Source organism: Gopherus flavomarginatus, chromosome 15 (assembly GCF_025201925.1).
Source record: "Gopherus flavomarginatus isolate rGopFla2 chromosome 15, rGopFla2.mat.asm, whole genome shotgun sequence".
NCBI lineage: Eukaryota > Metazoa > Chordata > Testudines > Testudinidae > Gopherus > Gopherus flavomarginatus.
In genome coordinates this window covers 14,479,940-14,495,304 of record NC_066631.1, presented here as the reverse complement: position 1 = coordinate 14,495,304, position 15,365 = coordinate 14,479,940, and the positions used below count along the sequence as shown (strand labels likewise).

The 15,365-nt window shown below is 46.2% G+C and overlaps 1 gene segment (V, D, J or C); it reads right to left on the bottom strand.

Annotated features, from left to right (window-relative positions):
- Positions 1–850: 850 nt before the first annotated feature.
- On the bottom strand, positions 851–4,616 carry LOC127034974 (immunoglobulin lambda constant 1-like). The segment is given in 3 exon segments: positions 851–1,518; positions 4,143–4,287; positions 4,608–4,616. Coding segments are annotated over 3 exon segments (477 nt in total).
- Between the last annotated feature and the right edge of the window lie 10,749 nt (positions 4,617–15,365).

Sequence of the window (15,365 nt, the reverse complement as noted above, 5' to 3'; positions counted from 1 at the left end):
ATCTGGGTAGAAGGAGGAAAGAAGGAGAAAGGTTCCTCTCCTGTTCTCAATTCCTAATTCCCTTTCAGAGGTGGAGAACCTGGCAGGCCAGGGAGGGGACCCCAAACACTAGTGCTAGACAGTGCATATCTCCTTCTCACATCCTTCCATGAGCAAACCGATTTAACCCATTCCCCACATGCTTTGAGCTCCTCAATCATTATTTTAAAGTGTACATCATTACTGAAGACTCTGTTTTAATAAAGTCATCTCCTTTGGTTGCATCTAACCTGGGCACTTGGAGTCCTTGATAACTCTCCCGTGCGAACTTGGTTCCCAGTGGTACCTAAGTGCTGCTGTCTGGTATGTCCACTGTATCTGCCCTAAGGGGAAATAATACCTCCACACGGTGTGCGGTTTTGATGCAAGACATTTGTATTTAAGAGTCTGATAGTTTCTGATGAGTCAGTTCACACTATGAGCAGCCTAAAGGTGTAAACCTCAGAGAAGCCTGGATTGTTCTGATTTAATTGTAACTAGAGTGTTCGCATTACACAATCAAACATCTCTGCATTCTGTCATCCTTGCTCATTTGGAATTTATCCCATTTGACTCTGGGATTAGCCCCATTGACTTCAATGGGATTTAGGCAGAATTTGGTCCTCTGTAATTAATCAACAGAACTTGCTTCAGGGGAGAGTTTCTGCAGTAGGGACCCCTGGGTTTGGTGTTACCATCTTAGATCAGATCAATCGTTAGCTCTTCTATGACTCCCAAGGAATAATATGCCAGCTCTGTGCTGTTAGCATTCACGTAGTAAGTAGCTAAGAAAAAGTGTAACACGAAAGATTCAGATGCAGAAGGATGAACATTTGAATGATAAAGGTACATGTTTTATTGGAAGATATTGTAAATAGTTCAAATACAGTCAGTAAGTGTGAAGAGGACAGTAGAGGTTTAACTCTGCACAAACACAGCCACAGCTGAATGGTTCTGGTTTTATTAATATCGTAACAAGGCTGCATCAGAGGCTGAAGCAGGAAGGACGTTTCCAGGGAATGCAGATGGGCGAGAGCAGTGGGAACATGGGAATAACAGCGGGTATCAAAGGGATCACACAAAACAGGAAGCAGTTTTGCTGGCAATCAGCATTATGGTTCCTGGTTCCCCTGGGAAACTCTCTAGTGACTGACATGGGAACCAGCGGAGTCCCCTGTTAAAAACACTCTGAGCTCTTCAGGGACTTCTCGAAGTTCTTCCCATCGTGTGTCACCTGACAGGTGTAGCTCTCATGGGTGTTCCAATCTGATGCAGTCAGAGACAGATAACTGCTGGCCATGTACTTGTTGTCACTCTGTTTGGAGGGTTTGGTTGTCTCCATTCCAGTGGAGATCTGCTGGCCATCAGCTTTCCAGGTGACTTGGACTGACCCTGGGTAAAAGCTGCCAAGCAGACACACCAGTGTGGCTTTGTTGTTTGTCTTTATCTCTTCCGAGGATGGAGGGAAGAGGTGCACGGTGGGAGATGCCTTTGGCTGACCTTCAAGACAAGGAAACTCAGTGTTAGAAAACCCAAATCCAGAGACTGCTAGTGCAGAATGTTCAACATTCCAGACCTCTGCAGTGTAACAAATCCAACTCCTCACAAGCGTTGTGGGCAGGGTAATCATCTGAGATGTAAGATGTTGTTTTGGTTAAGGTGCAGGACTGGGAATCAGGACATTTGGGACCCAATCCTTGGTCTTTCACATCCTTCCTAGGTGAACCTGGCCTAGTTAGTAACTGTCCCTCTGCCTGTAGCAGTCAGATAATATCACTTGAATCTCTGAAGGCTTGATCTCATATTCCTCTTACACCTGTATCTCCCACTGACTTAATATAACCGCTCAAGGCCTGCCAGGCATACACTGTTGGTGCTAAGAAAAAATCAGTTGGCCTGAAAGTGAGTAAAGAATTACATTCCAATCGATACCCACTGGACATCTAGCAAGAGCCATTCACAAAGAGAAACTGCAGCTGATTCTGCATTGTGCTGTGTTTTAGAAATCTAGAAGCAGCTTTCTAAGGATTTTGGACTTATTAGTTCAGGGATATTTCTTAGGATCTAAGGTTTACTTAGAGTTAATGTCTGTGGTTATGGCACGAGAAGCAACTTCAGTGCACCCAAAGAGGAATCCCTATGGAAAAATCCTGTAAAATGTAATTACAAAGATTCCAATAGTATCCAAAGGCTGGGACAGGGGATCTAGACACATTTAAGACCTAGTTACCAAGTTAGCTTGTTGCTGAAACATTTTCAGCAGCTTGTTAATGTACAGAATCCTATATGGGACCAAGCCCAGCCAAAGGACTTGAGCCAGTATGTGTCTAAGTTCCTTGCTGGATAAGGGTTCCAAGGTGAGCAAAAGAGACATTGCAAAATATCACAGTATTGGTGGATTTCACGGTGGTACAGAGTAGAATCCCCTTGCACGATGTTGTGCTATGTTACTGCATGAAGATATGGAGACAATAAAGGACCTACTTGCTTAGGAATGGATGCAAAAGTTTGGGGAATTTTTAACCCCGTAGTAAAAGGCACTTATCTTCGAACTGGGGCCAAATTGAGAAACTCTTCCTCATTCCAGGTAGCAAGGAGGTCAATGGGCCTGTTTGAAGAGCAAGGTGCTACTTAGGACAAGTAGGCTTAGTGTAGCCTGGGCTGTAGTTATTTCATGCTTTACACAGGTCAAAGCTACAAACAATGTTGTCTGAGGTAGTTCAGGCAGCCCTGATTTACTGAGCCTTGGCTAGCCGAGATCTATCTGCTCCTCAAGGTTTTACTGTAACTGAAGCCTGCTGGCCCAGCCAGCATCCTGGTCATTGAGCTCTGAGCCTGGCAGACACAGAATGCAGCTTCTAGGAAGCCGTCCAGCCTTTCCAGACTGGCCAGCAATCTCGTTCGTGTGCTCCAGGCTTGAGAGAGGCAATTAGTGCTGCCTCTTTCAAGCCCTCTTTCCCCCTGGCTGCTCCAACCCCACCTCATTTATCTGTAACTCTCCATGTTTCATACATATTGGATGTCCTTCAGCACTGTCAGAAAATCAGGTTTGAGTGGTATTTCCAAACTGAAGTCCACGATAGCTACAGTCATCCAATGTACAATGGAACCGATCCTCCGGGTCAGGAATGAGTCAGTCAGTGCAATTACACTCACTCAGTGTAAGGGTAAATCAGTGTAGTTCCATTGCTGCCAAGGGGGCTACATTAATTTACACCACATGAGGATCTGCTCGTATATTTTTAAAATTGCATCAATATCTTAACTCACTTTAAATTAGCAATTCTACAAATAGGGCTGGACAAAAATTGCCCATCAAATCTTTTTTTCAGTTGAAAATTCTGTTTTTATCTCAATGGAAATTTTTGCAGAAAGTGTTAAAAAATTTCTTGTTTCAAATGCAAAATCCCCAAACCAAAAGGTTTCTGCAAATATATAGGGTTTTTCTTTGTTTTCAATAATTATTGATAGAAAATATTTTTCAATTTTCTGCTGTGAATTTAGACAAAAATATTTTGATTTTTTTCCAGAAATTGAAATCCATTTTGTGCCTAAATTTTACTAAAATGAATAGTCTTCAGACTACTCCAGAAGATCAGATTTCAAATCACAAAGGACAAATTATTTTTTCATATCACATTAGATTTCCAGAGATTGTACATATATCTTAAAGAGGGTTAGGTGAGTTTTGGTGGAGATCTATTGAAAACAAAGGGACTATGTTGTTTTACCCTGGCTGAGAACCTGGCACTTGGTTTCTTTCACATATCGACTTAAGAAATGTCTAGTCCGTTAAAACAAAAGACAAGGTAGAAAATATTTTAGGAGGCTCGCACCAGTTATTTAAAAATTGGGACCTGACAGCAGAATCTTCATAGATTTCATGGGCAAATTCAGACACCTGTTCATTGGGAAAAGATGAGAAAATCCAGCATGGGACACGTGCACGCTACTCTGACTATCCATTGATTAAATATTATTGTTCTCAACATCATATGAAGGTCTGTGCATAAAAGGAGCGGAGACCCAAGCCTGGGACTAAGAGAGAAAAGGAGATAACAATCATGGAAACATGACAGGATTGGCATTGAGAAGAAAAGCAGGTGAGTAATTCAGTGACTTACCAAGGACGGTCAGCTGGGTTCCTCCACCGAAGATGTTCCACAATGACACACGGCTGTACAAAAACCAGTCCCAGTTGATGGCAGGGAGAGGTCGCCACCACTGCCCACGATGGGGAAAATAGACACGGGACAACTTCTGCTCGCTCTCCAAGGTTCACTGGAGTGGGAGTTAGAGTGAAATCCTGGTTCTGCCACAGACTGACTTTGTGCCCTTGGGCAAGTCACGCCATTTCTGTGCCTTAGTTCCCCATCTGTAAAATGGGGATAGTACTTCCCTATTTCACAGGGGTGCTGTAAGGATAAATTCCGTTATGGCTGTGAGATGCTCAGGTATGACAGTGATACAGGTCATAAATCTGCCTAGATAGACACACAGGATCTGTGTGCTAGGCAGCTGCTACTGCACTCGGTTCCACTGCACCTGTGCTCCCCCAGAACTCCCATGGTCTGGGGATCTGCAGGTACCTCCAACATTGCCTGTGTGTGTTGCTGTGGATGGTCCCCATGGATCTCCATCTAGCACCATTGTGAGTGGAGGAGGGGACACAGAGGGTGTTGAATTGGGGCTGCTACGCTGTTGGTCCTTTCACTGCCAGCTGCCCCTTGTAGGTCCCCAGGAGGGAGGGGCTGGCAGATTTCTTCGGGATGCTGATAGTGAACATACTGAGCCACGTTCAACCCTGATGAAATTATAGTGACTTGTGAGAATTATACCAGAGAACAATTAGGCCCATTTGCTGTGAGTATTTAATGTATCCAATTGTGTATTTCATGTGGGTGATATCCCTGTTTCCAAAGCACATGTCTGTAGCCCACACCCCTGGGAGCACTGACATCTCTACAGACATAGTGTAAACACTATCCTAGCATCACACCAACAAGTGGCAGCAAAGAAACAGATCTGTCATGCTGGGGCTGCATGTGTGTGGATAGGAAACCAACACCACGTGCTGTCCTCATCTCTCATCCGAATAGTGCAGCCTTCCCTGCACCTGTCAGTGAGAAGCTACCACATCCCATGACACGTGGTGCTGCCTTACCTGATCAGGATCTCCAGATAGTTCAAAGGGCCCGAGGTCACTCTAAAGAAGCAGTGTCATGATGTTCTCTCTTGCATTTGGCTGGTGAAGTCTCCGCACTGGACATGTAGAAGGAACAAATAAAGAATGCTCAAGATCCATGTGCCATGAAACCGATCATCACCACCTTCTGCTGGGATCCTGTTAGTACCAATACAAGGCAATGTTGGGATCAATGTCCAGTGTGCAACAGAGTTCAGCACTTTCTTGAAGGGAGCCCCAAGTTGCTTTAGAAATTAACTCAGTGCCACCACCAACAGCCACTTGCTCTGTATTTCCCAGCTGTTCTCAGCAGTAAATCCCTTTCCTGTTCCCTGGACAGAGCTTCCATGAGACTCTTACCATTGCTGGGCTATTCCCTGCCCCTCACCTTAGGAGAGAAGCTCTGGGGGCCTGCTGCCCAGCAGAGTGCCGCTGTGGGGCCCCTCTCACCAAGGGCAGGACCAGTAAACATCTAGGCTGTGAGCTGTGTCCATGCTCAGCTGGTTTCTTCTGAATTAAACCAGGGCACTGGACCCTCCTTTTGACTTTAAATACAAACTCCCCTTAGTGCCTAGTGTGTGTCAGCTCAGCACGGCCAGGGGAGTGAATGGTACCAGCCTCATTTCCGCAGTTGAAGCCAAGAGGGATCATGTGGTGTGTTTAACAATTGATCCGGCACCTACTGATGATGGTGGGGAAGCTCCTGTGACTTGAGTGGTTCCGTCTCACCCTGCGAGAATTCCCTGGGTAGTGGAGGGCAGGCCTGAGCCGCTAGCAGAAGGGCCCAAGTCCCATTGTCAGAAGTGACTTAAGCACTTGGGCCGGAGTGTTAAAGGTATTTAAGCACCTAAATGTACAGGGAGGCACCTAACAGGATTTTCCAAAGCACCTGTCTGCCAAATGCCCATTCATTTCAATGCCTTTTAATTCTGGCCCTTAGGCTCCTGAATCCTATTGATTTTCTGTTGAACTTAGACTTTTAATGGAGTGAGTCATTTTTGAAAATACCCTAAGTACTTCATGCAGTTTTTCAGTCCATTCGTCAGTCTACTGCAGTTCACATGTGTAAAGGAACAGGACCAATTCCTAAACATTGAGCAAAGAAAGTTAATCTATTTCCAGAGACTTTTTGTCAATCAAAGTGGTGTTAAAAGTCAGCGCGCACCAATAGGTTCTGGCAGCCAACTCTTTATGGCACATGCTCGCTCTCCCTCCCTCCCCTCCCACTCACACTCACACACACTCTCTGTGTGATCCCTTCACACAGATCCTTGCATTGTAAGCTCCTGAAAACTTCTGAGAGCCATTGTCCCCTCTGTGCTCTGCACACTTTTGGTGTTCCACAAGTCAATCATCTGGAAATCTTAACACACTCACCCACCCCTGTACTTGGAGTGCTATGTTGGGGTGGTATTGCAATGGTGGGACAAATAGGTGTGAGGATGTTAAAGATACTTATTTAAGAAACCATCATTCTTTAAAAGTCATTCATAGTGCAGTTCTCCCCCGCTCCCCTTCCCTCTTATTCATTTCTGGAGGAGGTAGAAGTGAATGGCTGGCCGTTAGTCCGTCCATCCATCCATCTGCATCACCTATATTGTGAGTGTCAGATCCCATTGTACTGCCACCAAATATCTGGCATAGGTGATACAAATGTATCCCTTTACCTCCGGGGCCCATGGCTGTAGGAGAACCAGTATTCCAGAGTCTCCTTTGACTGGCTGGCCCAGCACGGCTCAGAGGTCTATGATAAACGCTCTCCAGGAGGTGAGTTCCCAGCTGTACATATGCTGCTGTCTGGGAAGGGCGGGGCAGACTCCCAGGTGCTTCTCAGAGTATCCAGCCTCATATGCAAAATGAAACTTATCCCTGGACCCCCAGCACCATTTATGGGTTTTAATGGGACACAAACTGTCTGCTCTGGCCCATCAAGGCCCAAACTGTGCAACACACAACACCTACTAAGGGCCCCAGTGTTGTGAACCCAGAGAATCCCAATCATCAGGACTGTTCTGATTTACTCCTAAATAATGATGCTTTTCAAGTGTAATATCTTGAATCTGAAGGCTCCCAAAGCACTTTACACACTTACACAGCTGGTCAAACTGGACATGAGGATCACTGCCTTCACCTGTAGTTCAAATACAGGACCTATTGCACAGTGGCCAGCGGCACTAGTTTATTTCAGGCAGATTTCCCTGTACAGCTGAACCAGCTGGGAGGGCCGGTTGGGTGGGTTGAGAGCTGTCATCCAGGTTGGTGTTGGCAGGATATTAAAGGCCACTCTTCCAAAGAGGGGTTTGAGTCTCTACTGATCAGAAGTAGCCAGGAGCTCTGTTTACATCCTATCCCAGGTAACCTCCATCAGCAGTGTTGTGCCCCTCACTCAATGGGCCAGATTTGGACACTTATTTCCCTGAGTGTCGAGCTGTTCAGCCAACAGCCCATTGACTCCAATGAGGCTACTGGAAAAATGCTCAGGGAGAAGCAGGGAGCTGGAATCTGCCCCATGCAAGGGCAGAGGTTGACTCAATACTAACTCAGAGCAGGCTGTTCTCTGCAGGGCTAGTGACCCAGCGGAGCATTGACCCAGCCTATAAAGAATACCATATAGGGTGATAAGAGGTAAATTGATTTTATTGGAAGAGAAGATGAATATTGCAATTAATACACGAGGTGTAAAAGGGACAGAAGAAGTTAAACTCTTCACAGTCACAGCGATAGTCAAATTTTTCTGATTTTTTTTATTAATATCATTACTAGGCTGCATCAGAGACTAAAGCAAGAAGGACAATTCCAGAGAATGCAGGGGGGTGAGAGCAGTGGGGATGTGGGAATAAAGACGGTTTCATATGGATTGATAATATCCCCCACCTAAAATAGGAAGCAGATTTGCTGGAAATCAGCATTATGGGAATGCTACGGACAGATCCTGGCTCCCTTGGGGAGCCCCCTACAGACTGACACGGGAACCGGTCGAGCCCTCTGTGGGTCAGAGGGTTAAGAACACTCTGAGCTCTTCAGGGACTTCTCGAAGTTCTTCCCATCGTGTGTCACCTGGCAGGTGTAGCTCTCATGTCTCTTCCAATCTGATGCATCCAGAGACAGGTAACTGCTGGCCATGTACTTGTTGTCACTCTGTTTGGAGGGTTTGGTCGTCTCCACTCCAGTGGAGATCTGCTGGCCATCAGCTTTCCAGGTGACTTGGACTGACCCTGGGTAAAAGCTGCCCAGCAGACACACCAGTGTGGCTTTGTTGTTTGTCTTTATCTCTTCCGAGGATGGAGGGAAGAGGTGCACGGTGGGAGATGCCTTTGGCTGACCTACAAGACAAGGAAACCCAATGTTAGAAAACCCAAATGCCAGTGCAGAATACAAGAAATTCCAGATCTCTACAGTGTAACAAATCTAACCTCTCACAAACATTGTGGGGAGGGTAATTATCTGAGAGGTTCACCTGGTTAAGGCACAGGACTGGGAATCTGGACACTTGGTGTCCATTCCTAGTTCTGCCACAGGCTTTCTCTGTGAACCTGATGAAGTCACTGACCTGTCTGTCCATGAAAGGGGATCACATCACTGAACTCTCTGCACACAGACTTTTTCTCAAGGTTTGTTTTTTTTACATATTTCTAAAGCGCTGAGACAGTTGGTGGAACATGCTGTAGACGTGCGAATTATTATCAGTATTGTTTCCAAGCTCCCCTTTTAATTCATTGTTGGTCAGATACAGGGAAATATGACTTCTAAACAGCTGGCAACCTAGGCAGTTTGCACAAAATTCTTCATTAAGTGCTAGATTTTGATCCCCTTCCTCACATACAGTAGCACCTTCCTTCTGAAATGGTGCTGTTTAGTGCAGAGGAAGATGCCACTCATTGAAGTAGCTCGGAAGATATTTCCATGGTGAAAACTCTCTCTCTCTCATTTCTCAAGAACAGACTATCTGCGTATGAGATAGTGAGAGCCATTCACAGAGAAAACCTCTAGGTCATTCGGCCTTGTGCCCATCTTAGAAATATATAAACAGCAGATAAGTACTTTCCTAGGACTACGTTCTATTTATTATTTTGGGGCTATTTCTTAGTATCTAAGCTTAGAGTTTAATTTGTCTGTTCTGGCCTTGGGGGCTGTTTCGCTAGAGGCACAGAGGAATCTGGGGGTAACCCCCATTTTTCCTAATGAAAGAAAATGCTATAACAGATAATTACAAAAACAGTACGATTCAAAGCATAGGACAGGAGAGCTACATGCATTAATAGTGTTTTATGGAAAGCACTGTAAAATTCTGTACAGTTTTGAGAGAGAGTGAGTTTGTTTTTGAACCATCCTATGGAATTCCACAGCAGGGATAAATTCTCTATTCTACCAAGTGGGTCAATAAACCCATTGTTGAATTATCATTGTCTATCTGGGGCTGTAGGTCTCTCTGCTAAGGGTCAGATCTTCTGATTAACACCTGGGTGACAAACAACCTCCTACCACACCCTGGTTGCCTGTTCCTGGTGCTGAACAGCCGAGTTACCAAGCAAGCTTGTTACTGAAACGTTTTCAGCAGCTGTAAAGTACAGACTCGTTTATGGGACCAACGTAGTGTGCATACGAGTGCTTTGCTGGATGGGGTTCAAAAGAAGAGGAAAACGGACTTTGCAAAATCCCACAATGAGGGTTGATTTCATTGTGGGTGCAGAATAGATTCCCGGGGGCCCTAGTCTGGTGCTGTGTAACTGCATGGAGACATTGAAGGCACAACCTGCTCAGGAAGGGCCCAAAATTTTGGGGAATTTTTTAACTCTTGCTAACATTTATGCACCAGCGTTGTCACGGGGGCCAGATTGGGATGCTCGTCATCACGCCAGGTTTCATCTTACTCCACAGGTGGTTGGTCCAGTTTACATTAGCAGGACCGTATGAAAAGCAATTTGTTACTTGGCATGAGTAGAGCTGTGGCTGTCTGGGCCTTAATTATTTCATGTTTTATGTAGGTTAAGGCAGCCAGCAATGGTGTTAAAGTCAGGCTGACAATATTAGCTTACTGAGCTCCGGCTAAGCCAGGTCCACTATGTCCCCAAAGCTGTTCTGTAACTGAAGCCGGCTGGTCCAACCAGCATCCTGATCACTGAACTCTGAGCTTGGCAGACACAGAACCCAGCCTCTAGGAAGCCATCCAGCCTTTCAAACTGGCCAGAAACCTCATTAGTGTGCCCCAGGCTCGAGGGACACAATTAGTGCAACCTCTATAAAGGATAAGATCTGGCATATTTCAAAGGTTTTGGGTGGGGTTGGGTTGCATTTCTAAACTGAACTCCAGTGGTAGCTACAGTCATCCAAGGTACAATGGAACGGATCTTCCGGGTCAGGAGTAAGTCAGTCAGTGCAATCAAACTTACTCAGGCTAAGTGTAAATCAGTGTATCCATTGCTGGCAAGGAAGCGACATGGATTTACATCATATGAGGAGCTGTCTTCTATTTTTCAAATGTTATCAGACACTTGTCTAGCTCTAACTGAGCAATGCTACATATAGGGCTGGTTGAAAATGACCCATGAAAATTATTTTCAGTGGAAAATTGGTTTTCAACTGCATGACAATTTTTGTTGGAAGTATCTGCTTTTCTGAAAAAAAATTTTTGGTTGAAAATCCAAAAATGGAAAAAATTGAAATAACTGAAGCATTTTTGGTTTTCAGCTGAAAATGCTTCTTTGGGATTTTGGACCCATTGAGATGAAAATGATTTTTTTTTTGCTTTTCCTAAAATTATTAACCGTATAAAACCATATTTTCTGCCCAGCTCTCAGTGCTAAGCATTTCCCTCCAATGGCCCCTGAAAAATCAGATTTTAAATCACGAAAGACCAATGATTGGACACCTGTCTGTAGGATTTTGGGATGAGTTATGGTGGAGCTCTGTTGCGAACAATGGAGCTAGGACAGTGCAGCATCTGAGAACCTGGCTCTGGGTTTGTTTCATACACTGACTAACACCCGGTGCTACTGAAAAATAGTTTATATCTTAAAAGAAAAAGAGGGAAAATCTTTTCCTTAAGGGGCTAACTCTAGGTCATTGTAACTGGGGACCCAGTGGCAGAATCTCAATAGGTTTCATGGGCAAATTCAAACTTCTATTCATTGGGAAAAGAAAAGAAAATCCAACATGGACCGTGTACACCCGCTATCTCTATCCAGAGAGACTAAACATTATTCCCAACACTGTGTGAAGGTCCATATATAAAGTGAGAGGAGTCCTGAGCCCAGTGTGAAGACAAAGAAATCAGGGAAAAAAAACCATGGAAAATGTACAGTACAGGCAGGAGAAGGAATGTTTATGAGTAATTCAGTGACTTACCAAGGACGGTCAGCTGGGTTCCTCCACCGAAGACCCACCACAGTGACACAGGGTGGTACAAAAACCTGTCCCAGTCGATGGCAGGGAAAGGTCACTACTACTGCCCAGGTAGGGAAAAAGAAGCACGGGACAATTTCCATTGGCATCCCATGGGAGCGCAGGTTTATCCTTTCTGGAGAAACTGATCATACAATCGGAGGATTGAAGATCCACTGGGAAGTGAAGCAATGGAGTATTCCTTGGGACAACTCGCAAGAACGCCAAGTCCTGGTCCCCGCACACAGCCCATGTAAGAGAGCAGAAGATGGTCTTGTCGTTAAGGCACTGGCATGGGAGTCAAGAGACTGAGGTTCAAGTCCTGGCTCTGCCACTGACTTTGTAGCCTTGGGCAAGTCATGTCATCTCTGTGCCTCCATTCCCCATATGTAAAATGGGGGCATCACTTCCCTGCCTCACAGAGTGGTATAAGGATAAGTTCTATCTTGTCTCAGAGATGCTCAGGCACAACAGTGGTTGAAGGTGTAAAGGTACCGAGAGAGAAGCAAAGGAGCTCTGTGTTCTGCTACCGCGCTGGGTTCCCCCACTACAGCGCTCCCCCAACCCCCACACAGGCTGTGGATCTGCCTGCATGTCTGTGTGGCTGTGGCTGGAGCCCATGGAGAACGGTTGTGGGTGCTGGAGGCATGTACACAACTGGACTGTGTTGGTCCTTCTACTGCCATTTGGCCATGACAGGCCAGTACTGGGCCAAATTCATCACTGGTGCCATTGTAGTGACTTCAGTGGAACTGCGTCATGGAAGGAATGAGGTGCATTAGCTGTCAGTACTGAATGGATTCTGTGGTGTATGTTATGGATACGATAACGGTGCTTAGAAACCATGTGTCCGTGACCCCACACCTCTGGGAGCACCAGCATCTTTCTAGACACAATTAACGTACAGCATGTCCCTGTGACCCACCAGTTAGTGTCAGTGAAGAGACAGATCAGACATGCCAGGGGCTGCACACGGGTGAATTGGATGTGATCCAAACCATGTGCTGTCCTCGTCCACTCTCTGAATAGTGCAGCCTCTCTGCACCTGTCCGTGAGAAGCTAAGACATCCTCTCCCAGATTGTCCCAACTTACCTGATCAGGATCTTCAGATGGGCCAGGGGACCAGTGGGTCACTCTGAGTCACTGGGCACAGCCCTTCTGCACGGAGCTGCGTCATCACGTCCTGTGTTTGCTCTCAGCTGAGCCATGCAGGGGGTTGGTGACGTCTCCACATTGGACGTTCCAGAGGAATGACTCCAGATCCATGTGCCATGTAACTGATCACCCCACGCTCTGTCTGAACCCCAGCAGGCATTACTGGATCAGGTGCAGGCATTACTGGAAGCCAGGAGCCAAGCAGGATGCTCAGAACCTTTGGTGCTTGGAAAAGCCATGTCCACCGTACAGCTGGCATATGCTGGAAAATGCTCCAGCCCCTGTAGGTACCAATACAAGGCAATGCTGATATCATCAGAGAGCATGTCTGCTCAGCCCATGTCCAGTGTGTAGGGGTGGTTCTCACTTTCCTCAAGGGAGCCTCCCAGTTGCCTTTAGAAATTAACTCAGTACCACCAACAACAACTATTTGCTCTGTATTTCCCAGCTGTTCTCAGCAGTAAATCCCTGCGCTGTTCCCTGGACAGAGCTGCCATGAGACTCTCACTATCACTGGGCTATTTCCTGCCCCTCACCTTAGGAGAGTAGCTCTGGGGCCTGCTGCCCAGCAGAGTGCGGGCGTGTGGGGCCCCTCTCACCAAGGGCAGGGCCAATAAACATCTAGGCTGTGAGCTGTGTCCATGCTCAGCTGGTTTCTTCTGAATTAAACCAGGGCACTGGACCCTCCCTCTGACTGTAAATACAAACTCCCCTTAGTGCCTGGTGTGTGTCAGCTCAGCACGGCCGGGGAGTGAATGGTACCAGCCTCATTCCCTCAGTAATGGGCTGCAGTTGAAGCCAAGGATCATGTGGTGTGTTTAACATGTGATCCGGCACTTACTGCAGTTGGTGGGGAAGCTCCTGTGACTTGAGTGGTTCAGGCTCATACCCTGGGTAGTGGAGGGCAGACCTGAGCCGCTAACAAAAATGCCCAAGTCCTGTTGTCAAAGTGACTTTAACACTCCAACCCAAGTGCTTAAGGTATTTAAGCACCTATGTGTACAGGCAGCTAGCTAGCGGGATTTTGAGAAGCACCTGTCTGTCAAATGCCCATTCATTTCAATGCCTTTTAAATCTGGCCCTTAAGCTCCTGAATCCTATTGACTTTCAGTTGAACTTAGCTTTCCATGGAGTGAGTCACTTTTAAAAATACCCTAAGTATTTCATGCAGTTTTTCAGTCCATTCATCAGTTTATTGCAGTTCACACGTACAAAGGAACAGACCCAATTAATAAACAGTGAGCAAAGGAAGTTAATCTCTTTCCAGAGCCTTTTTGTCAATGAAGTAGTTGTATAATCAGTGCATGCTCTGGTTTCTAGTAGCCAACTCTATGGCAAATGCTTGCTTCCCTCTCTCACACACGCTCTGTGTGAACTTCTGAAAATTTCTGAGCGCCATGGCCCCTCTGTTCTGCACACTGTGCTCTGCAAATTATAACCTGGGATTCTTACACTCCCTCCACGTACAGACGTGTGTGTGTGTGTGTGTGGGGGGGGAGGGAATGGTGGGACAGTAGGTCTGGGGATGCTAAAAATAATTTCTTTCAAACTTCTCCATATTGCAGCTTCCCTCTGCTCTCCTTTCCCCTTATCCCCTTCCGTAGGAGGTGGCAGTGCATGACTGACCATCCATCTGTGTCACTCATACTGTGAGTGGTGGCACCTAGGTGGGATCTAACAAATATGTGGCATATGTGATACAAATTTATCCCTTTGCCTTTCTGGCCCAAGGACTGTAGGAGAATCAGTGTTCATGGATCTCCTTTGGCTGCCTGGCCCAGCACTGCTTGGGGGTCCATAATAAATGGTCTCCATGATGTAAATTCCCAGCTGCACACACGGTGCATGCTGTTGTCTGTCCCTTGGAGTATCCAGTCTCAAATTAAACTGATCCCCCAGCACAACTATGGGTTATTAATGGGACACAGACTGTCTGCTCTGGCCTGCCATGGCCCAAATTGTGCGGCATCCGAGAAGTATCACAGGCCTGAGTGATTCCAGAGAATCCAGATCATCAATAATGTTCTGATTTGATTTGAAAAGCATCTTGAATCTGAAGGCTCCCAAAGTACTTTAACCATTTACACAGTTGGTCAAACTGCACATAAAAGTCACTGCCTTCCTCTCTGGCTGAAACACAGCAGGTGTCACACAGTGGCTATCGGCATCAGTTTTTAATTCAGGCAGATTTCCATGTACAGCTGAACCTGCTGGGAGGGGAGGTTGGGTGCATAGGAAGCTGTCACCCAAGTTGGTATTTAACATCTTGCCAAATGCCACTCTTCCAACAGGGTCCTTTGTGTCTCTACTGACCAGATGTAGCCAAGAGCTCTGGTTACAGTCGATCCCAGGAACCAGCCTGCAGCAGCATAGTGCCCCTCACTCAATGGGCCAGATTTGGACATTTATTCCCTGAGTGTTGAGCTGTTCAGCAAATACCCCATTGACTCCAATGAGGCTTCTTGAAGAACGACTAATGCTCAGGGAGAAGCAGGGAACCAGAATCTGCTCCATGCAAAGGCAGAGGTTGACTCAATACTAACTCACAGAGCAGGCTGCTCTCTGCAGGGCTAGTGACCCAGCTGAGCATTGACCCAGCCTAGCCCTGCTGCTCTGTTGGGAGTT